The 24,089-nt window shown below is 37.5% G+C and overlaps 2 protein-coding genes and 1 long non-coding RNA gene across 9 annotated transcripts; 2 read left to right on the top strand and 1 right to left on the bottom strand.

Moving 5' to 3' along the window:
• The first annotated feature begins 3,560 nt into the window (after positions 1–3,560).
• LOC116250979 (origin of replication complex subunit 5) lies at positions 3,561–7,862 on the top strand. 4 transcript variants are annotated; one of them, XR_004171554.2, is made up of 5 exons: positions 3,561–4,376; positions 6,082–6,498; positions 6,590–6,878; positions 6,972–7,125; positions 7,201–7,862. XR_004171554.2 is itself a non-coding variant. In XM_031625007.2 (4 exons), the coding sequence occupies exons 1-4, from the start codon at positions 3,604–3,606 to the stop codon at positions 7,020–7,022; spliced, it is 1,506 nt and encodes a 501-aa protein (XP_031480867.1). In that variant the 5' UTR covers positions 3,561–3,603; the 3' UTR covers positions 7,023–7,862. The 4 variants fall into 4 exon arrangements, 3 of the variants coding, with proteins under 3 accessions (XP_031480867.1, XP_031480864.1, XP_031480865.1); XM_031625007.2 differs by having other exon boundaries at positions 6,106–6,498; positions 6,972–7,862; XM_031625004.2 differs by having other exon boundaries at positions 6,972–7,862.
• Positions 7,863–11,161: 3,299 nt separating this feature from the next.
• On the top strand, positions 11,162–16,339 carry LOC116251632 (uncharacterized). 4 transcript variants are annotated; one of them, XM_031626006.2, is made up of 8 exons: positions 11,162–11,381; positions 12,708–12,978; positions 13,397–13,545; positions 13,689–13,785; positions 13,922–14,076; positions 14,173–14,497; positions 15,419–15,756; positions 16,035–16,339. In XM_031626006.2, the coding sequence occupies exons 2-8, from the start codon at positions 12,831–12,833 to the stop codon at positions 16,251–16,253; spliced, it is 1,431 nt and encodes a 476-aa protein (XP_031481866.1). In that variant the 5' UTR covers positions 11,162–11,381; positions 12,708–12,830; the 3' UTR covers positions 16,254–16,339. The 4 variants fall into 4 exon arrangements, with proteins under 4 accessions (XP_031481866.1, XP_031481869.1, XP_031481867.1 ...); XM_031626009.2 differs by lacking the exon at positions 11,162–11,381 and adding an exon at positions 11,470–11,535; XM_031626007.2 differs by lacking the exon at positions 11,162–11,381 and adding an exon at positions 11,584–11,796.
• A 267-nt stretch (positions 16,340–16,606) lies between these two features.
• LOC116251633 (uncharacterized) lies at positions 16,607–18,836 on the bottom strand. Its single transcript, XR_004171719.2, has 3 exons — positions 18,732–18,836; positions 17,683–18,660; positions 16,607–16,739 (listed from the first exon to the last, which is right to left on the bottom strand). It is a non-coding gene; the product is annotated as an uncharacterized LOC116251633 (long non-coding RNA).
• Positions 18,837–24,089: the final 5,253 nt, after the last annotated feature.

Here is a 24,089-nt window from a genome sequence, read left to right as displayed (position 1 = left end):
AAACGGGTTTGGTGTACCTATATATACAAGTTCCCTTTGGCTCGAGCCCGGACTCATTCTTTCAGCACTGGGTCAAAGATGCTTCGGGCCAGGCACGACCCAAACCCGCCTTGGATGCATACAGTAACTGTATGTGATCTGATCATGGTTGTTCTGACTAGAAGCTTGAAAGAAAAAATTGGTTTACAATAATAAGAGGAAAGGTACAGACTTTCTTGCAAAACTCCAACATAGAAGCCTGTTAATGTAATTTGGCCAATAAGAAGGGGCCATTTTTGAATAACCTAAAAGTGGCCATTTTTTCATTCCCTTTTACAAAACCAGCAAAACTGAGTTTTTTTCAAACCATGTTTTACTGGCACCCAAACACTCTAAAAACCTAGTTTTTGAAGCAATTCGAAACCTGGTTTTGAATGTAGCCCGAGCACCTCCAAAAGGGAAAAAGCCATTTAAAAAAAAAAAAAAAAGAGTTAGGAGGTGATCCAAACACGATCAAAACGATTCTCAAACATTGTTCAATGTTGTGTCACCTGGGTGCGTTTTCTTTGAGCTCGCACCCGCACCGACGCGATGCGGGTTCGGGTGTGCTCCAGGTGCGCACCACGTCTTTTTCCATCCATTTTTTTATTTTTTTATTTTTAACAAGCACGATCGACACCTATCTGCCGCTCTCTCTCTCCTCTTTTCGCTGCGACGCTGCTCTCTCTCTCTCTGCTGCGTCCAGTGGCCATCTATCAAAGAACTCCGTCCGGTGGGGATTGATCGGTGGATTTGGCCTGCATCGAGGATTGATGGCGTCTTTCGATTTTGGCCGGCACATTCTCCCCCAAAATTTTGCCCGCCATGTGAGCAATGCTGAGATTGTGAAGGAACTCAAAACCCCTGAGCGCGAGGGAGGCCGAAACTGCTTTCCCCTTTCCTTTTAGTTGCGATCTTGCGAACAAGAAGACAATGGCCCAACCGACCTAATCTTTTAGGTATTGTCGTTGGGCCCTCTTTTGTTTTGGTTATCATTTTTTGGCGTCATTGTTTTATGTAAATTATTTCCACATCTTTCTGTTTCTAGTAGATTAGCTTTTAGGTTAAAATATTTATCGACCGATAAATCGTTCTAAAAATCAGATCAATCAGATTTGAGAACCAAATAGTAAAATCGGGTTAACGGTGGGGTCAAGTTTTCAATGATAATACTTGAAGTTAAGTTATATTAGAATGTTGTATTAGATTTTTTATATTTTTGTGGTAAATATTTTCTATAAGTTTTCAATATTTTTTATTGTTTATAATAAATTAATAATAATAATAATAAAAAGAGTTTGGAGGTGATCCAAACACGATCAAAACGATTCTCAAACATTGTTCAAAGCTGTGTCACCTGGGTGCGTTTTCTTTGAGCTCGCACCCGCACCGACGCGATGTGGGTGCGGGTTCGGGTGCGCTCCAGGTGCGCACCCAATCCGCACCACGTCTTTTTCCATCCATTTTTTGATTTTTTTTATTTTTAACAAGCACAATCGACACCTATCTGGCGCTCTCTCTCTCCTCTTTTCGCTGCGACGCTGCTCTCTCTCTCTCTGCTGCGTCCAGTGGTCATCTATCAAAGAACTCCGTCCGGTGGGGATTGATTGGTGGATTTGGCCTGCATCGAGGATTGACGGCGTCTTTCGATTTTGGCCGGCACATTCTTCCCCAAAACTTTGCCCGCCAGGTGAGCAATGCCGAGATTGTGAAGGAACTCAAAACCCCTGAGCGCGAGGGAGGCCGAAACTGCTTTCTCCTTTCCTTTTAGTTGCGATCTTGCGAACAAGAAGACAATGGCCCAGCCGACCTAATCTTTTAGGTATTTTCGTTGGGCCCTCTTTTGTTTTGGTTATCATTTTTTGGCGTCATTGTTTTATGTAAATTATTTCCACATCTTTCTGTTTCTAGTAGATTAGCTTTTAGGTTAAAATATTTATCGACAGATAAATCAGATCACTTGTTCTAAAAATCAGAACAATCAGATTTGAGAACCAAATAGTAAAATCGGGTTAACCGTGGGGTCAAGTTTTCAATGATAATACTTGAAGTTAAGTTATATTAGAATGTTGTATTAGATTTTTTATATTTTTGTGGTAAATATTTTCTATAAGTTTTCAATATTTTTTATTGTTTATAATAAATTAATAATAATAATAATAAATATTCTCGTCGCACTGCCGCACCTAAATTTTTTGAGATGTGCCGCACCAGCACCCCGCACCATGGTGACATAGGTTCAAAGGGTGCATCCAAATGCACTCTTATTCCCTTAGTTCTCACAAAATTAGGCTGGATAAGGGTGTCATCCAAACGCTCCCAAAAACAATACATTTAAGGGGCGTTTGGATGGTAGTCCAAAACCATGTTTTGGAAGTTTTGCATCTAAAACCAGATATTTGGATGACATGAGAACTGGGTTTGGCCGAATCCAAGGGTAAGTGGTACTCGATGACTTTGTCCCTCTAGGTTTTTCACAAAAAAATTGGGTTTTGGGTGTGCCACCAAAGACATTTTTTAAAAACCTACTAACAAGTTTAGTTTCACAAGACCCTGTTTTTTGCAAAACTGGGTTTGTGAAGGTATCATCCAACCATCTCTTACATTCAAAAAATAATTAACTGAATACTTGCTTCCTATTAAATCACTTTTAAGAATATATCTATAAGATTATATTGTATAAAAAATAGTCAAATAATCAATTTTAACTAGTTTATTTTTGTCCTTGACTTAAGGCTGTGACCTGGTTTGGGCCAACGGTCGAGGTTATTTAATGAGCTCTGATTAGAGAAAAAAAAAAAAACTTGCGAACTTAATTGGTCTTTGATAAATTCGAAACGAACAGTTTGATGTTCATGTAAACTATTTAACAACAATTATTATCCACTCAAAAAGTTTTTATTTCAAGAATTTTTTTTTAGCTTTGCTGATAAAAATAAGTTTAAGATTTTTGTAAAATTTTCAAGGAGAGTTAAGCAGGTTTGTACTTATATAAACAAGTTTCCTTTGATGCATTTTCAGCCTGGCTCGAGCCCGGCCCCCATGCTTTCAGTACGGGGGCAAGTTGGGTCGGGCCATGCACGACCCAAACCCGGCATGAATGTAGCAGTAACTGTGTGTTGATCTGATAGCTTGGAAGGCATCACTTATAAACTGGTTTACAACAATAAAAGCAAGGGTGGAGCCAAGGCCAGGCCCATATGAAATTTGGTTCCACCTCAAATTTTTTTTTTTAAAAAAAATTACATGAAAATTTAAAAAATTTCAGTTGTTATATATAAAAAATTTAAAAATAATATTTCAGTATTAGTTAAAATTTAAAAATTTTAATTTAGCCTCTCACATAAAAAAAATTCTCAATAAAAAGAAAGGCAGAGACTTCCTTGCAAACGATGGAATGTGAACCGGAGCACGGTGCGACCGTATCAAGCGTTCGTATCGAATCGGTTTTTCACGAATCAGATCGCTTTTTCTAAAACCGATACAGATAACCCCTTCCCGCCAAAATGGCTCATCCTGCCCACCACAGAGCCAGGGTTCACACACAGTTAGAGAGAGAGAGAGAGAGAGAGGAAGAGGCGGGCCATGGAGAACTCTGAGCGACCATCGCGAGCGACGCGATCGTCATCCTTCTCTCCAAAGACACCTTCGAAAACCAAGGCCTGTTCCCCCCACTCTTCCTCCTGCAAGGACGCACGCAAACTCTTCTCCCTCGAATCCCTTTTCGCCGACCTGCCCGGCCGCCACCGGCAGATCACCGAGCTCTGCCGCTTGATCGGCCCTCCAAACACTCCGATGACGCCCCTCTTCGTCCACGGCGCGCCGTTCTCCGGCAAAACGAGCGTCGTCCTCGGCGTCTTCAGGCACTTAAACCGGCAGTTCGCCTACGCAAACTGCCGATCGTGCTACAATCCCAGGATCCTGTTTGAGTCTATCCTGGATCAGATTTCGTGCCGTAGAAGGACCGCAGAGACTGATTACTCGAGCGGATCGAGATGCGACCGGGCGTCGGATTTCGTGGCCTTACTAAGAGATGCTCTGGTCCACGCAAGGTCCGGAGGTCGAAAATCGGACGAGCAAGGTGGGATGGTGTACTTGATCTTCGATAATGTTGAGAACATTCGCCACTGGGACGATGGTTTAGAGTTAATATCAGTGTTGTTTTCGCTCTCCAATACCTTGAAGACGCCAGAGTTAGGGTTGGTTTTCATCAGCAGCGTATCGATGGATGACCTTCACCACGAGAATGGGTTCCCAGAGCTGCTCACAGTGTTCTTTCCAGCGTATTCTGAGGGCGAAATTCACCAGATCCTGATGAGAACTCAAGAGAATCCCAAGCTCTATTCTTCCTTCCTTGAGTAAGTACATTCTTAGTGCTTACTGCCCAGACTACGGATCTTTCTGTAAGTTGGTGAGTTTATTCCTTTATTTTTATGGATTTTTAGAAGGCAGAAGTGTATTCCATTGATCTCTTCGCGGGCAGAACGTAGATTCTTCTTTATTTTCTGCTAGGCATTTTGACTTCTGTTTTTTATGAAAAATTCTAGGCGTCATCTCTTTTTCGCCTATTGATTTGGAGGCAAAATTCTATGGCAAATGCCTTCAAGTGTGCTCGAAAATCCATAGAATATCTGGGCAGTTCTTTCGGCCACATAGTCTCAAATGGGAAGATACTCACGAAGCAGTAGTTCTGGCTCGTATTATTTGTGTAGTTTACATTTTTATCTAGGATTTCACCTAGTATAAGGAGTATATCTTGCAATACTTTCGTTTTAATTATTGTACTAACTCTTGGTGCATCATCAGCATGAGGCGCTATTTTGGCAACTTCCTTGCTTTTTCTGTTCTAGAAATTCCTTTGCTACTCTTGTACACAACCGTGAAGCGAAAACTATACTGTTTCACTGAACGTGGAAGTCCATTTGTTGGGCAGAGCTACTCTTTCATATTTCCGATGACGTACTATTTGCAGAATGAAAAAAGTGTAATTCTGAGGTTTGTTCAATGGAAAATACGAGTCATCTAATGGTGTACAGTAATTATGAACAAGTTATCTGGGAAGTAATTAAAATTTGATGGCCTTGAATTTTGATTCTAGAATTAAAATTCTAGAAACAAAAGTCCACCTCAAATTGGAATTGCAATGAAAATTCCAGTTCCAGTTTCCCTTTGTCTTTGATAGTCTGGAATTTTGATTCTAGAATTGAAAATAATGTGCTTGATTCATAAAACATGAACTACATTGTAGAATTGATGAACTAAAACCATCATGACATGTTCCCTAAAAATAGATGAAAAAATTCTAGAATAATCACAATTCTGGAAATTTGAGTCAAGAATGAATGTATAAATCCAGAATATAAATTCTTTGTTTGATAACAGACACAATTCCTATTTCATTGAAAGTGAGAATCTTAATTCTAGAATTCCACTATTCTGGCCTCATGAAACACCACCTGAATACTACACGAATTGTAGACTTCCTGAATAGTATGTCTTCATGTTGTACTTGACTTTCTGCAATCCTGCAGGACATACATCTTACTATCTTAGAGATGCCCTATTCTTAATACTGCTATTCCTGTTGGGGCTTGCAATATATTGATAGTGCAGGATCCATGTACAACGTATTTATAAAAAGAAAATCCTACAAAAAATTTCAGTTTGCTGGCAAAAATAAAAGGTGATCCAGACAGTAAAAAATTGATTTTGAAAATATATCATGCCACAAAAGTGTAGTGAAAAGTTGGAAAAGATTCTTAACATAAACATATTTCTCAATCATGGTTAAATAAAATGAACATGATATTCTCAACGCAGTATCCTAATAATTCTGTAGTACTTATCTGAATATCGTTCATAGTTCGCACACTTCACAGTGGTATCAAAGCAAAGGGGCAGTTAGAAAATTCACAGTCATCATGCTGCGGTGAACTCATTTTTCCCTAAACACGTTTCATAAAAAACTGGGTACCTGCCAGTATGGTGACATGTGGTTTGTACCTCATGTGTTTCTAGTACTGTGTTTGATGCTGTGTTTACATTTTACAATCATTGGCACAGTGCTGTACTGAAGCCATTCTGTAGGATTACCAGAAGAATCAATGAATTATCGATGGCATTGTCCCCATTATTTGAGAAGTACTGTGAGCCTTTGGATGACTTGACAGTTGTTCCTGATGAAGAGATGAAAAGAAGACTTTTTAGCTATATCCAGCCTCATCTAGCAATGGCACTGAATCAAGTATTTGAGCTATCAATGCCTGATGGTTGCAAAACCAGTCAACGAAGGGTGAAGCAGAAGGGGACTTTACGAAGACATGCTGGTAGGGATGATGGTGACGGACTCGATTTTCACATGTCTATGTCTGCCAAGTTTTTGTTGATGTCTGCATTCCTTGCGTCAAGAAATCCTGCCACTCTTGATGCTGCTCTGTTTGATCCTGCTGGGGGTTGCGACACTAGAAAGAGGAAACGGAAGTATGCTTTCACTGGTCCTGCATTTGTGGCTCGTTTTCTTTATTCTTTTCCCTGTCAAATCTTGCATAAGCAGTGCTTATTTGTCTGGCAGCAGGAGTTCTGAGATATCTATAACGAAGAAGGAGATTGCAGCTGAAGAAGTTCTTATGAAAGGACCGGGTACTTTTCCATTGGAACGACTGCTGGCAATATTTCAGTGTATTACTTCGGTGGCAGAAGATCCAGAAGATACTGACACACAGGGCAGTGTGCTAACCTCTGACGTGCTACTGCAATTATCCACTCTATGCAATGCTAATTTTGTCTATAAGGGAGGAAGCTGCCCGCTAGATGGTTCAACTCGATTCCGTTGCATGGTGGATGAGGAACTGGCTTTAAAGGTTACTTGATTCTACAGAAGCATTTTGATGCCAAAAGGATTTTGCCACTGCCTTCAGGTTCTAATATATGAGTTTTTCTTATGTTGTTTACAGGTTGCGAGGACCATGAACTTTCCTCTGTCCAACTACTTGTACAAACGGTGACCTCTTCTTGTTGTTCCTGTGTTCCTCCAAAAACATCTGATGCTCTTTCTCATCTGAAAAACATCTGAAGATCTTGGTTCAATTGAAGTTTGACCTTGGGAAGGTGCATTTTCTGGTCATTCTCTTGACATTCATAATTGAATAGCAAGATCAACTAGCTGACAAGTTCTTTTATTAGATAGAGGCAGGTAAAGTCTTCACTGAGGAAATACTAATTTCTTCATACGAGAAAATTGCATGTTCTAGATCGTCCTCTGTTCAAGTGATGGCTTGCCCATTCTAGCTGCAAGAAGACATTAAGAGCCCTGGAGTGTCCTTGGCCCTTCTGGGGATTCAAATAGCTTCTCAGAGAAAGCTCCGCTTCAGAAAACACTTAAAAAAATCATGGCTTATTTCTTCTAGCAATTAAATTTTATTTCCAATTTCACCTGTTTCAAGGATAGAAGAATTTGATGGTAAAAGATGCTGCTGATTCCTGAAATTTTGCTATACTTCTCCCATTGGTCCTGTGAATGTAGATAGTTTTTGTGGTTTCGTCTTCCTCTCTTGTTGGGGAATCTCTCTTTTCTGATTTGGTGTGTACTCATATATATATATATATATATATATATATACTTTTGTACTTTTCCTTCAAGTGAAGCTGCAATCAGCTTACCCGGAAACTGCTGGAGAGAGGTCCCTGCCGTGAAGCTGCAATGAGCAGGTTTGTTGGGCTTCGTTTTTCAAATGTATTTCTGCCCTTCCTACTGCCGTGTATGAGCAGTAGTGTCTGCCGGAATAGTCCTTCACATTGGACATCATTCTATGCTGCTGAAAATGTTACTGTCTATTATAAATCAAATTTACTGTGGTTCCTGGCCGATTTGTATCATATTGTGCGAAGAAATATTCCGAAATATTGAACCATGTAGTTCCTTCAATTCAAAAATCTTCGGTCCAACCCTCTAGCTAGGTGCGGCATTTCTGCTCATGGCTACTGGGGGCACTCGATGAACCCTTTTTGGCACATCCATTTTCTACAATGACTGCATTGCCTGGTGCTAACAAATAGTATCTGGTTTAATTGATAAAGAATAGAATATTAGGTTGCCAAAGTGGCAGCTAAAGATGCAAATCCTTCGGCGGATCTAATGGCTGACTTTACTCTGTCCAGATCAGGGCCTCCCCGTTTGGAAGCTTAATAGGGTTGAAAACGAACAGGATAACGATTGGCTGAATAAAATTGAGACAGATTTAAAGAATAACAAACCATACCCTGTGTCTGTCTACCTACTAAAATGTTCTCTCCCTTTCAAGAGGTTCATGTCTGGGTTTCTCCTCAAAGTACAAGTGCGAGTTGCTAAAGATTATAAAGTTTTTGCTTCCATTTTCCATGCTAAACACTATCCAATGCCCATTAACCAGTGAGACTAATTCTTTCGGAAGACTGTATTTTCAAAAAAGAAAATTATCCGAAGATTTATGTGTGTGTGGAAGGGGAATGAATAAAACCTGGTTTTTATGCTAGAGTAGAGTGACCACATAAAAGAAAAGAGAAACAAGAATGGAGAAAGAAATATAGTCCTGCTTTAGGACTCATTGAGTAGTAAGGATGTTAACAGATCGGATTTGGATTGAATATGTCCTTAATCATATTCGTTTTTTCGGATATTCACATATTCGAATTTGAATACGAATAAAGAAAAGTCATACCTGAATTCGAATCCAAAATCCAATTTGACAATCCCAATCTGATTTTTATATTCATATTCGAATCCACATCCAAAGTTTGAACAGGATTTTGCTAATTTCAAAGTGTAATAGCATAAGATGTAGGATATTTGTCTAAAATGAATCCAATCCGAATTCGATCAAATATTTATGTATATCCGAATCCGATTTCAAATCCGATCGGATGCCATATATTAAATCCGAATCTGATTTGATTTCTTAATCGGATATTAAATTCTTTTCCAAAATGTTTTGGATTGGTTCGGTAGGATATCCAATTTAAATCGGATATATTGACACTCCTAATTATTAGGGGATTTCAACTCGTATACCTATACACGCACACTACTACTAGAACCTTGTATGTCAGACGATGGGATCATCCAAATCGTCAATTCAAGGGGATTGGATGGCGGAGATGTAGTTACAAACATAGAGGCAAGCTATTTTTTTAAGTGTTAGAAAGAAAACAAATGTGGTTTCTTAAACAAAATCGCTTGTCTATTTTGACGGGTATTTTTATTTTTGAAAAAATAATTTGGTTTCTATATTCATAACATAATCTCCACCATTTGATCTCATTAAAATCAATGGTCTAAATGGTCCTTATCAAAGTCTAGTATATGAGGGTTTGGTAGCATTATTTATATATATATATATATATATATATATATATATATATATAGGACCCTTATATAGTAACTAAATGAGAATCGTATAAAGCAATCAATTTTATAGGAATCAAATATTGGAGATTAAGTTAAAAAAAAAAAAAGAAGCAAAGTTGTATTTTGAAGGGATGGAGATACCCACCATAAGAAAAAACAAATCAGTTCTCTTAATCGATAAGACTTGCCTTCTTTTGAGGGTTACTTTTGTCTATTACAATTACAGCTTGGTTTCTATTTTTTTCAACTTAATCTCCACTATCTCATATCCTTAAAATGACCGCTCATATAATTCTTATCCAATTAAGTGACTGGTAACCAACCCAAGATCATATATATGGACACATACCAAAGTTAGAAGTAAAAACAAATCACATTTAGATATAAAGACCTTTCAATCTCTCCTGGCACTACAAAACCCTGAACCTCCGGCCCATTCTAAGCAGTATAAGTAAAACCCTCTAGGTCCTAATAATGCGCATACCTTGATGTAGGATTATGTCAGAACTTTCTCAAAAAAGCATCACACCCACGACTTCCAGCACTATCGGAATAGTTTTCTTAAATGAAAGTGGGGCCGCATGATACAGCAAGTCACTCAAATTCAACTTTGGATCCTAGTCTTCAACTTTTCTCTTTTGTTCTACCAAACTCTTTTATGAGACTGAGGTAAGCCATCTAGTTTTTTCTGGGAATAATAGATGCTATAGAAGACGCAAGTGCTGTTAAACAGGTCCTCACCCTTCACCTTCTTGGCTTTCTTCAACTCGGAACATAATCTCATGGCATCTTTCTTGGATCCAAAATAGTACTACTAGCCCTGAATTGAAACAAATCTAATGAATTGTGACCAAATCTGGATCCAAAAGTTCCATTACATCCCAGGTCTGATATAAAATGGTCAACAGCATATTGGGTCTTGTGAGAAGTGGTAAAATGACATGCATTTCAAGTCTAAAGACAAGTTTTATTGGTTTTTAATCTGGATCTAAACAATATCCGGCTTTAGGAAAAACAATACAACCTGACAAAAGGCACAGCTGATGCAATATTGTCGGGTTCCCATTTTGAAGATCCAAATGTGGAAAATAATGGGTCAGATTGATCCGGAAAGTCTTTTGCAACTGGGAATGGAACTGAGTTAATATAGATTTTAAATCCCTTTAGTCAGATCAGGTAAGAAGGGATGATCCGATTATAGATTGGCTCCAATATGCAATTTCATGACTCAATCCGGAATTGGTTTCAAGTCGGCAAAATTAAATATGAATATTGGATCTTGTGCTAGTTAGATCCAGTCCCAGATTTAACAAACAAGGTTCAAACGCGAATTTGGATCCACCTCAATTGAATAGAATCCGATTTAAGTCACAATTGTCCGAAACGGAATCCGACCTGGATCCGAACCTTTACATCAACCATCTGCAACCAGATTGAGTGGACCAGCAGACCAAGTGCGCTGCACGAGCCAACCCTAGTCCATTCGACCCGGGTGGTGGACTGGGTCAAGACTGGATCAAGTGGGCTCAAGACAAGAAACGCCCTCCCCAGTCGGGACACAACTCCACGCGATGCGATCGCTCGGACGACCCCACCCTTCGCTCTTCCCACCTCGTCCCGTACACGCCCCGGGAGATCCCGAGCCAAGCGAGGTCCCCCGTTTCAAAAAATTTCAAAAGAGGGGGAAAAGGAAGCTTTCCCACCACCGCGGGCCCCACCACCGGTATTTATCGGGAGAGATATCGGCATCGTCTCAGAACTCAGAAATTTTGCCCTAATTTCCGATCACCTCTCTGTCTCTCTCCCCCTATCTATCTGGGGAAATGGAGGGAAAAATGCACACGCTTGCCGAGGGAGGAGGAGAGGGGGAGAACTCCTTGACATAGAGGCTGTCTCTCTCTCTTCTTTGAGTGACTTTCTCATAGCGAAGCGTTTCGGGCAATTCGAACCTGTGGGTCTCACCATTGTTGGGCGTTTTCTGGTATGAATAATTGACCATTGCGTTAACTGTTCTTGTGATCTTATGTGCTTGTTTATGTTCTTTAGCCGTTGCTTTCGTTCTCACCCCACGCCGGTCTTTTGGTCATCTGATGAGGATGAGGGGAAGCCCTCCATTGCTGGCCGCACATTCAGAGGTCCCCCCGTTTTGTCTTGGGTTGCTTTAGTGAGGATCACTTCAGTGGCCTTTTGAAATTGTGGTGTCCATAAGTTGTTCCTACGAGATGAGTACAATCCTTTGGTTCGGTGCATGCTGTCGGTTGCTTTAGTAAGGAAGTGGTTTAACGACAGAATGTTTTACTCCGACTCGTTCATTTGGAGGGTCTTCTGAAAAATTTTTGAAGTTTGAGAGTTCGAGATTGCTGTTGCGATTGTCAGTGGTGATTGATTAGGGAAACGTATGTGAATTGGATCTTTGTCAGATTGGGAGTAGATGGCGCTTACATGTTGTTGGGACTATTTGGTTTATTAGAGTTTTAGGGGGCTTAAGGGTGTTACCTGGTTATGCTTATGCACTTTGCTTTTGGTTTTCGGTATCACTTCTTTCTGTTGGCATGCTTTTCGAAATCGGGAATAACTGTTTTCATTTTCTGTTCTCGTATCTTTTGGGAGATTGCTTGATCGTGCTGAATCATGACCTAATTTGGAAGGAAATTGGATTGAACTTCTTAGCCAATTCCCTGGATAACTTTTTGCGTCCATGTACTTCTGAACAATGCATGAATGTTGATTTTGCACCAAGCTCCTGATGGGTTCCAATGCTGGTAGACCAATCTAGCTGTCCCTACTAGAATCTCCCAAGATTTGTTCAATTTGGAAGACTAAGAGTGTACCTTTTTATGTAAGCATCATAATCAAGCTTTTGCTTTTTACATTGTGTGTATTTCAGTTTAAAACTGATATTTCTTTTGAGGTGGGGGTTAGAATCATGTGTTATTTCTATGGCCACCGGTACATCCTGTTTAAGATGTTGAGCCTCAGTTGCCGTCTACTGCATGCCAGGTTTTCAAATACCTCAATTTCGAAAGAGAAAGATATAAGTTTATTTTGACTTTTTTTGTTTATCATATACATGTGGCAATTTTGTTTATGATACTCATTCTATTTGTTATTCTTGCCCTAGATTACACATTATGTAGTATCCAATTGACCATGTTATTTGAGTTGCACATAAAATAAATTTGATGAAGTGTATTTTCTCCTCTTCCTTCGGTTGCAGTATATCTGGTCCATATTACAGAATACATATTGATCCTACTGCAGAGAGTGGCATCACACTAGGTGCTGACATGCTGATTTTTTGTCGCAGGAACTCATTGGAGCTGCTTACAAAGTCTTGTTTTTAAGGGTTGTCTAGTTTTGGCCCAATAACCTTCTATGTTGAAGTGAATAAGTTCTACTTGCTAATGCATATTTGTTTCGACATAAGAAAATGAAAACAAAGAAGAATTCTGCAAGAACTGCTGGTCGTGCCAATCGTAGGTTACCCAGACAGCATAGACAGGTTTATGACAATGTGGAGATACCAGAGAAGAAAGCAACTGAGCTGATTACGTCTTCTACAAGAAAGCAAAGATTTGGTAATGAATTATGTTGACAATTGTTCATATTTTCTTTCTTAAATGAGCATTTATAGTTGACTTTTCACTTCTAATGAAATAAATCACCAAATTAAATATCTGTTTGCAATTTATAAGTATGATGGTTCATGGTTCATTACTGCTGAACAAGGAAAATTGTTTACTTTTATCACCGGAGCCATTGTATGGAGGCTTTTCTATTTCTCTTCTTTGAATAATGCTTAGACCACATTTTTTGCTTGGTTCTGTTAAAACACTTGTGGTACGGGGGAGCTTATGCTTAGCTTTTGATTCTTTGAACCGGTAATATGTTACTGGGAGATTTATGAATTTAATACCTGGTTTTCAGGATATGGTGAAGTTTAGGTTATTTTTGTCTGTTGCAATTGTAATTTTAGCAGTAGCTTCTTTTTTGCAGTTCATGTTGCTGCTGAAGTCCGATTGAAGAAAATTGGGTGCAATGAAGTTTCAAAAGATTCCAGTCAGAGCTACTTGTTGACAAGAGGTCTTGATGATGATGCTAGGTTAGCAAGCAATTTTAAGTATGGAGCATCTATTGACTGTAATGTAAGTGTCATATCCAAAGATAATTCAATTTGTGGTCTCATATTTTTTCTCTCTCACAAATATTTACTTGCATGTTTCCTTTTCACACTTTGTGATACTTCATCTTGCAATATTTTTTTTTAAATTAAATGAGCCTGTTTCAGGGAATTCCACAAGATGATTCCCAATGTGCACTCGAGACAATATTTTCTCCAGGCTTTCACTTTTCTGAAGGTGCCGGTTCTGTGAAGTCCTACAAAGGTAATTCCTTTATTACTTGGATATCATTAATATAGTACCATTGAACAATATTGACTGTGACCTAGAGTGTAAAAGCGGAGCTTCTAATTTGATTCTCAATGCTGCATATGACGGGTGCATCCTTTATTTGGTTCAGTTGACTTCAGCAAATGCTTCAACGATAAAGATCATGTTTCTGGCCTTCATCAAAGTGGACATAAAGTTTCAAACTGTGATGTGCTAGATCATCAAATTCCTATGGAAAGATCCAATGGAGTAGCTGAAGAACTAGCTAAGCATACTTCTGAGAATGTAAGAACTGATTTGCAAGAAAAATGCACAATTCTTGGTCTTAAACCTTCAGTAGGTGGATTTCCAAAGTTTAATTTGTATTTTAATTGCATGCAGAGATCACTTGAGGATGGAAATGATCCTGTCTGTAATTCTGAAATGGAGGAACATGAAGGCAATATATTATCTGCTAAAGATTCACCTCTGTGCCTGGAAATTCAGTGCGTGAAGATGGACTGTGATGTTGATCTGCATTCAGAGTCTACAAATCTGCAGGTTTATGATGAAGCTGATGAAGATGATGAAATGGCTGATTTTGATCCGTATTTGTTTATAAAGAATTTGCCCGAACTTTCAACTGTAGTACCTACTTTTCGGCCCATGCTACTGCCAAAGCAAACAAGAAGCTGTCCATCAACCACTCTTGTCTTGGATCTGGATGGTAATTGTCTTAAAATTTTCCTGTATTGTACTCAAATTATGTGATTGTCTTGGAAGCGTATTTTGATTAGGTGGATTTATTATGCTGGCATATTAGACAGCTTGATTTTTATGCAATTTGCTTCCCTTGTTTACTAGTTGATGCCATGTTTCTCTTGACCTTTGTTGCTGTGCTAGCTATCTTCAAGTTCTGTCTCTCCTAGCTGTACTACCGGGTCTTATTAGATTTATGATTGGATATTAACTTATTTTATTTTATTTTCTTTAGATGTTCACCTTAAATTGGAGTTTGGTGGAATGTTTCCCTTAAATTTCTGTGCTTAGTGATCTTGCTGACATGAAAAAGGTTCCCTGAGGTCCCCTAAGCATTGACTGTGAGGGATCCTTGGCCACATGGTAGTTTATCATTCGTCCAACTGTTGCACTTCGCCACATGGTAGTTTATCATTCGTCCAACTGTTGCACTTCGCCACATGGTAGTTTATCATTCGTCCAACTGTTGCAAGCGCTAGACCTGGGAACTAGAGGGAATCAAGTTAAACATCGAAAAGTATTACTCTGAATTTTGTTTGGTTTGTTAGTAGTGACTGATCAATTTCTATAGGTATCTTTTGTACAATTATGTGTAGAAGTGTAGGTTTCAACTTTCAACATTCAACTAATCCTTCTGTTTGGTTCATGTGCATTTCTTTTGTATATGATTAGATGATACACTTGTTTTATCTGTCTTCAAGTTAGTAACTTTGAGTTGTCAGGACCTAGGTGAGAATTAGTATCTTCTCGAGCTTCTCTTAAACCGATAGTTGATAGTTTCCTACACAAATCTATGTTATGACTCTTAACATGTGATGTAGATGTACTTGTTTTATGCAACTAGTGCTATGACCCGACTGACTGGTTCCTCATTTTCTTTTCTTTGCAGAGACTTTGGTGCATTCAAGTCTGGAACACTGTGATGATGCAGATTTCTCATTTCCTGTACATTTTAATCTCAAGGAGCACACGGTTTATGTGCGTTGTCGTCCTCATCTCATGCTTTTCATGGAAAGAGTTGCCAGCTTGTTTGAAATTATAATCTTCACAGCAAGCCAAAGCATATACGCTGAACAGCTTCTCAACATGTTGGATCCAAAAAGGAAAATATTTCGTCATCGTGTGTATCGAGAAGCCTGTGTGTTCGTGGATGGGAATTATCTGAAGGATTTGACGGTGCTAGGCCGTGATTTGGCACGAGTTGCAATAATTGATAACTCTCCACAGGTAGTGCCTTTAGTATTGATCCTAGTAAACTCCCCCTTTTTTTACCCAAAGTTTGTGGGTTAAGCAAGCTTGACATGGCATGGCATGATAGGAATGCATGAAAATTCTGGATGGGGAGCTTCCAGAAGGGCTAGTCATTTACATGAATTATTTTACCATGCTTGGGCACCAAACCATTAAACTGGTCACTGTTTGTCTGTCAAACTTCCAAACCTTTACACGTCGTAATCATCATAGTTCTGACTTGATTCTTACAGAAACATACCATCTTGTTCCAGGCATTTGGGTTTCAAGTGGATAATGGGATTCCAATTGAAAGTTGGTTCGACGATCGCTCAGATGATGCACTGCCTTCTCTTCTGCCTTTCTTGGAGAGTTTAGTTGGTGTTGATGATGTACGGCCACTAATAGCAAAAAAATTCAACCTTAGAGAAAAGGTGGCTGGTGCAGTAGATCCTTCACATTGTATAAATAAGGTGGATCCTTTTGATAGGTGAGACAATTTTGGGGCTGCAGTGATCATGTATATGGCTGTAAGACATTCCTTTCGTTCCTATTTGGCTGCTTTAATCTCTCTCTCTCACGTGTAAATGTCTTTGCCTAACGCAATTGAGGTACTCCATTTCACGCTCACTAAACAGTAGGCTATGTGGATTCTTCACTGATATGGTTGGTTTTACACGATCAATGCTGAGTTGAATGAACCTTCCGCAAGGATGAATCACAGCCTTGATGTTGGCATTGCATGGTGCAAAGCTGCTAATCTGGAGCACTAAGCTGTTCATGTTTTGGAATGAGCGCCGTGGGTTCTTGATGGGCAGTTAACATGGACTCCGTCATATTCCCAGATGATCAAACTTTACTATTTTAACTGCCTTGCTAATATGTTCTTCAAGAATTTATATTCCCAGATGATCAAACTTGCTTCACTATTGTAACTGCCTTGCTAATATGTTCTTCAGAGAATTTGTTTTGTTCTGCCACTGCAATCATGTCAAGTAATCAGATTTGAATCAAATATACTCTTCATCACATCTGATTGGATATGCATATTTTCAGATTCTAATTCGGATGAAAAAAAATGTATAAAAAATGTATAGAATATCTAAATCTGACTTTTAAGACCATATCCGGTTTCTATCCGAATTTAACTTTTAAATCAAAATCTGGTTTCCAATCATCCAACTTTAGAACCATATCCGGTTCCTATCCGAAACCAACATTCAAATCGAAATCCGATTTGAACTTTTAAATTCAAAATCTGATTAAAATCAGAATCTGATTTTTTAATTCAATATCCCATTTCAATCCGAATTTAAATTCTATATTTAAAAATCCCATTTTGATTTAAAGACTTTCAAATTTGACATCCCAAACTAACTTTTAAATTGCTAAACAAATTCCACTTGTTTTTCATTCAAGAAAGGGCCCACTGGGCACTACCTAAGACATTATTTCTACATTAGTGCACATGCTGCCTAACAAAGCATCATGTATTTGCGCAAAATATGAAAACCATATGTCCCAATGAGTCAATGACATAATCTAATCCAAGAATGCTTAGCAAAATAATGCAAGCCTCTAAAGTTGTTAATTACCAATGGTTTTTTTTTTTTTTTAAAAGGCCCAAAGCATAAAAGGTGAGCCACCCCCTAAACTGTCTAATAAGTTTCCATTAAATATCTAGGCATCTGCCAAAAATTATAGTATGAATCCTTCAACCCGTTAATTCTTGTACTTCATAATCACAAAATTTGTTGAGTCTTCCGTCACTTGAGATTGTCAAAGAAACTTGATGAAATCTCTCCGGAAGAACTCAAGACTGATATACACTTTAACTGTTATAACATACCAATGAAAGTAATTGGTGAGAAAAGAACAAAAACCTTATTTCAAATCACAACTCTATAGAAAACAAAAGTCTACCTTCCTTCTGCTGTGTAGTAATGGACACAATCCTTGGGCTCAATTGGTTTATATCAGGTTTCATTCTGCAAAACCATTGCCCAAAATAATAATGCGTTGACTCTTAACATCTCCCATAGACTCCATTCGTTCCCTATCAAACTCCAGAACAAGAAAGAAATACAATGAAAAATCAAATGTTTACTGAAAAGGTGATGATTATGAATGATCGAAACACTGAACCAAAACAGAGCAGTACCAGGTAGACTATTCACAACAATGCAATGGTCACCTTGTCTCACCCCCTCTACCTTTGGGCGTCAGTTAGCTTTTCTCAGTTCTTACCGCATTTTTTTCTCTTTTCCTCACCTTTTGCTGTCCACCTCTTCTTGTAGAGAGGTTACTGCCTTACTGGTTAGAGACTTCAAGCAGAACACAAAACATACAAAACATTTCGACATTGGAGAAGGAAGCCACACTTGTCATACAAATAATATGGTCGGACAATCATTATGATAAGAGGAGAAGAAACCACAACCCCCTTGTGGGGACTAATCGTTAGGTCTCTTCTCATGCGAGACGCAGGATCCATGGCTACAATCACCTGACAACAGGCTTCCCCTCTTTGCATATGGGCTCAGGAAAGATACTCTGAAGGGAGAGAATTATAAATTAGATCAAATACCAACACCAGATACAATTTACCTAGAAGAAGAAACCCCACATAACACTCTAACAGGGAAGACGCATATAATCAAAGGCATAACCACCAAATGCCTACCAACGGCCCAACATTTTTTTGTAACAGGGAAAACCTAGGGAAAATCTTAAGCCAGGAAAATATATGTTAAAGAGGCCTACCAGAATATCAGAAATAAAAAATGCATGAGAGAGAGAGAGAGAGAGGGACGTGAGAGGGGGATTTTTGAGACGGTCTGAGAATAGGAAGCCTGTTGTGTAAGTAGAGGGAGCCGTCAATGCTGTTGAAGATGTGAACGCCTGAGTGGAGAGAAACAAAATTAAAACGGTGCAAATGCCACCAAAGAAAGAGCGGCAGACTGTGATATCACCTGGCGATAGAGGACGATCCTTCTGTTTGCTGCTACGAATGGCGGTCGCGGGTACAGGCCGAGGCGGAAACAGATGAAAAGACGCAAAGAGGCACAAGGGGGAAACGGGTCGATTTTTTAAATTGTTTAGTTCCATCTACTTGTCCTCAACCCTAATTTAACCCCATCATCTCTTAAAAATCTTTACTGTGTTAATTTTTTTATTTAATTACTAAATATTAATTAATAAAAATGCACACATTGATTGCATAACATAGTTTAATTAAATAGTTATAATAAGACATTGTCTATTTTTTTACTTATTTTTTGTTAACTTGCTAAATAGTTGCTTATGTTTTAAAATTAATTAAAATTTGTTGCATTGATTTATTAATCAAATAACTCATTGAATAAAACATGGGTTTAATTCTTGATTCAAAAGTTTTGAATTATTTTCATCGATTCTTTGTTTTTAAAAAACTTATCTAAAACACTTATATACTTATCTAAAACAACTAGTTTATCAACTAAATAAATTTTTTATGACATTGCATGTTTCAGCAAATAATATGTTTGAGTAATTAGACAAATAACTTTCTCAATAAACAAGTTATCATATTGTTTTTACATTTTTTTTCACGATTTTTTCATATGGTTTGTACATTTTTTCTACAAATTATTTGCCTGACTTTTCAAACTTTTTCCATACTAACTGTACAAATTAAACATTGATTTGTCAATTTTTAAATAATAACATATTTTAATAGAGTAAACTATTATTTCATGATGATGACTTATTGAGAATTATTAAATCAAGTGATCCATATTATTTTTTATTTTAAAAAATATTATTTAATAGTTTTTTAATTTTATTTAGTTAATTGAAATAGTTTGTGTTACATCCATAAAAAGTGTGTTCAATGATGTCAAACTTTCATTCGCTGTACATCATCACTAACTCTTTGGGCTAATTCTCTTATTTTTTTACAATAGGTGTTTTTTTTACATAAAATTGTATTATTTAATCAAATCAAATATCAAATAATTTATTAAATTAAACAATTTGTTGTTTTTCTATTAAATAAAGGTCTTTGTTTTAAAATTTGTGAATTATGTGTTATATATCAAACACATAAGACTTTTGGATAAATTATATGATTATACAAAATAATTTACTTGATTGATTAAATAAGTAATTGATAATTTGATAAATAATTTTTTTATGAGTTCAACAATTTTTTCATATTAAATATATTTAGTTGCGATTAGTTTTCATATTTTTAAAAATGGCCATTCTATTGAAATTTTTTGATTGAAGTTTTCTTTATTTTTTTAAATTAAATAAATACATTATTTAAGATATCCTGCTTAGTTGATGTCTTAACTATAATAGTTTGCTTGTTTACAGAAAAACATTTAATTAAACACAATATTAATTATTAATTAATTTGTTTTATATGATATAGTTTTAAATACTTTAAATTAAATGGCATATGTGGTAACTATAGTACTATTATTATATGCAACTTTATGGAAACCATTAGCTCTTAATCATATTATACCTTCATATATAATTAATATTCTTTTTATTTCATGACTTTAAGTTAGTTTTTTTTGACTAAACCTTTTACCCAAAGATTTCACTATTGCCATAGGTTGCAAGTTCAAAGCCTAAGGACACCAACTCAAGTTCTCATTCAGATATTTAGTTACAGGATATCAATCTGTCAGCTCTCACAGTTTAGATTCGAATATCAACTCATGGTTCAGATTCGGATAACAACTCACAGTTCAGATTCAGATATACTGGTTAAGATGTTTGGATGTTAAATTGCTTATCGTATCTGATTTTTTAAAAACAATTAGGCTCGGCCCTTAGAAAAAGCAAGATAGATTTATCAATTGCGTGTGGAGAATGGATTTGAAGAAAATCCACAAATGCTGTATCTCCCTTCATAGTCCTAATCGCACTATAAAGATTTCCCCCCCGTGAAAAAACTAGTTAGAAATAAAGCTTACGCTGAACTCGAAATGAAGCTTACGCTGAACCCGAGCGACAACAACTATAGTTTTATTGATTTAAGAGGTTTTTCCTATTTTTGTCGCCTAACCACAAGTGTCTTTCATCAGGGTTAGTAATGCACTCTCTTCAGTACATTGCCATCATAGACAAACTAGATCCGCAATACTGCCAGGCAACACACGGAAATCTATGACTTGGTTTTAGTTCTCCCATGCCGTATTATACATGTATAGCTTCAACTTGCCTAAAAGGATGATACTCGTATAGTCAGCTAAAAGCTAACTTACCAGCCATTAGTGGATGTGGGGAACCGATCACAAAATCACAAGTACTTGGATGACCAAATTATCATTTCAATCAATCAAGTAAATGACTAATAGACCCGATGATGACATCCCCTGAGACATTGATCGCATTGGACTGATGGCAATGGAACACACACGTTTTATTTATTAAAATGTGCATCAAACATTGTTCGTGGAATAGAGCAGACACTAGGACAGGGGTATATATTTCTCTGTCCTCCTGCACTATCTAGTGGTTAACCACAGAACTGACGCTAAAGCTTGCTTTGGCTTTCCTTTCTCGATACTCGTCTCTCTTACTCCTCTCTCTCTCTCTCTCTCTCACCATGAGTCGCTTGCACACTGCTCATCATTCATGCTATGGAGACGAAGTCCATCTCTCCCACCACTCACCATGAGTCGCAAGTCCAGCGATCGATCGCCATTTGCACTCTTTCTTCCTCTCTCAGTACCTGGATTTCTCACCCATCTCCTGCTGCTTACGGTGATTAGCAAGTCTGGCTGCTCTACACCATCTATGTTCATGCATCTTCTTCTTTCAATCTCCATCCTCCCAATGAGGTGTTTAGGGCAGGCTAGAAGAAGTGAGGCATATCCAGGGCTACAAATCCAGAGAATCTCCTAATTGTTCCAGAGCAACTAGAAAGAGATTCTTTGAACTGTTTGGAGTCTTTTGATTGTTCTTCTCCGATTGATTTTAATCTATTTTTAAGAGCGATTGATTAGCTGATTGTCAGTGCAAAAGTGCCGCCTCAAGTCGTTTATGGTGCGTGTGCTTTGTCCACTATTTTTATTGAAAGCAATGTGAGTTTTGCTATTTTGTATGGTTTGCCTACCTTGTTTATATTTGCGTTTATTTTTTTTCAGTGTCTGTCATTTAACTTAGCTTCTGTCTCATTTTTGTTTACAGAGGATTCTTTTAGGTTTAGTTAATTAGGGACTAGCCAGTTTTTCAAAGCCAGCAAGATTTTTACTTCAATTTTTTCATGCTTTATTATTTCTGCTGTGTTCGGTGGTCATACCATGTGGAGTTTCTCTGTTACTATAGTTTTCAAAAGAATCTACAAAAGCAGACAAGAAGAATAATGCATGGCCTTGAGTTTTACTATTACCTTCTTCTTGTTGAAGAGAATGACGCCTCCTAACGTACATTTACCTTGTGAACATGAAAGGCAACACTGTGCACTCTAATAATCAAATCTGTTGGAGTAGAACTCTTGACAAAACAATCAATTGCATGTCATTCATAGAGAGCGAAATACCAGCTTGTTAGTAGTTGGAAAAGCAAATCATCTTGTTCAATGGAAACAATTCTCATAATAAAACTTGTTCTTTTGGAAAGAGAACAAAATGCAGGTTGAACATGTCATCAAAGGTGCAATTTAAGGAATAAAGTGATGATCAACCGACCTTACTGAACTCCTAGTCATCCATTCATGTTGGTTGTCTTCTCTGATTCCTTTCATACTAGATGAACAACACCGACGTTTGGCGCCTATAGAACAGTCTTGCCTAGTGTATATGTAGATCATAAATTTCTCTAGTTTAAGCCTTATCATATGTTTCATTAAATAACTTGAAAAATAAATTATTGCATTCATGTCCTTTCAAAGAGGTTCTAAATGTTCATCTCTCTTAAAATGAATGATTCATTTTAATATTCTAAAGAAGGTTTGGATGGTCTCAAAGTAAATACTTCTATCCTCCCCCTCCTATTGCCAATCACCATTGTTATTTTTAGGATATATAAGCATTGGACTTTCAATTGGCGATTTTGTGTAAAAGCTATATTCATTTTTTGCTTGAACGTGCTAGCTACTTCAAAATCAGTTCTTGAGCTCATGGATGTCAATTAGGTCTGACACTTGATATCCATGCAAAATTACCAAATTTCTTTCTCTCATCAAAATTTTGGGCTTGCTTTTGTTGGGTTGTAATTTATTACTTGGCTTCCCTACTTCTATAGTTCTCTACCATGCTTGTGCTAGTAGATATTTATTTCAGGTGTTATGCTTAAATTGCTTTTTTTGTTCATTTTTTTTAATATGATGCAAACGTACTTTTCATTGTTTAAAACAAATAATGTTTTTTTTTTGGTTTGCCAACAGTAGCTGATCATAAGTGAATAAGATGGGCTGGACCTATGTTTAATGCATATTTTTTCCTGGCTTTGCTCAGATGTGTATTGTGGATGATCAGGCTTTTTGTAAAAAGATGTTCAACTAAAGCATGACTAATCATGGACAAGCAGCACATTTTAAAAGCTAGAAGTTGATAGCAACATTGTTGATTAAGAAATGGTTGACAAAGCAGTTCTTAGAAGTAAAGCTTGAAGTAATGTACCACAGAAGACTATTCATGCTTCATGAACATTGCAATTGATTTTGTATAAATAGCAAAAGCTATTTGTTTATGAGTTAAAAGTATTTTTCTCTCTCTCTCTCTATTTTATATATATATATATATATATATATATATATATATATATATATATATATATATATATATATATATAGAGAGAGAGAGAGAGAGAGAGAGAGAGAGAGAGAGAACTATTGTTTCATCTTTGACTATTCAAACACTTCATTTGAGTATTCTCATGAAGAAACCACATACTATAAAGAAACAAATAAAAAAAAGACAAAACGAATAGAATAAAAAACAAATGTTGAACAAGACGAATAGACAGACAGTATAAATAGGGATGAATCATATAAGTAGACATATAACACCAGATAGGATGTCCTGTCCGTTGTGTTCAATTATATGGCTATCAGTCAATCGACCTTTGAGAGACATTGGCACGCCAGCATAGGCCAGAGACCGATAGGTGGCCAGTAGGCTAGTGACTGAGGGAAGCTTGGGCTCTTGTCCGAGCAGTCCTCTCTCTCTCTCATCCGAAACGACTAACGGTGATAAAGCAAAAGTGGCGCTCCCGTACATGATTGCACTCTTGTAATCTTGTCCTGGCGTGGGCTTATGCGCATCGTATCATTATCAGTTACAAATTAGAATTGGTTTTGGCTGATAGAGATGTTGCAACGTCATACA

Source organism: Nymphaea colorata, chromosome 3, assembly GCF_008831285.2.
Source record: "Nymphaea colorata isolate Beijing-Zhang1983 chromosome 3, ASM883128v2, whole genome shotgun sequence".
Classification (NCBI taxonomy): Eukaryota; Viridiplantae; Streptophyta; class Magnoliopsida; order Nymphaeales; family Nymphaeaceae; genus Nymphaea; species Nymphaea colorata.
The sequence above is the reverse complement of the archived record's forward strand: the minus strand, read 5'-3'. Positions and strand labels throughout refer to the sequence as shown.

Coding starts and splice junctions, on each gene's coding strand:
- LOC116251632 (XM_031626006.2), top strand. CDS start 12,831: ATGAAAACAAAGAAGAATTCTGCAAGAACTGCTGGTCGTGCCAATCGT. Junction 14,498..15,418: donor TCTTGTCTTGGATCTGGATG/GTAATTGTCTTA, acceptor TTTTCTTTGCAG/AGACTTTGGTGCATTCAAGT. Junction 15,757..16,034: donor TAATTGATAACTCTCCACAG/GTAGTGCCTTTA, acceptor ATCTTGTTCCAG/GCATTTGGGTTTCAAGTGGA.
- LOC116250979 (XM_031625004.2), top strand. CDS start 3,604: ATGGAGAACTCTGAGCGACCATCGCGAGCGACGCGATCGTCATCCTTC. Junction 6,499..6,589: donor ACTAGAAAGAGGAAACGGAA/GTATGCTTTCAC, acceptor TTTGTCTGGCAG/CAGGAGTTCTGAGATATCTA. Junction 6,879..6,971: donor ATGAGGAACTGGCTTTAAAG/GTTACTTGATTC, acceptor TGTTGTTTACAG/GTTGCGAGGACCATGAACTT.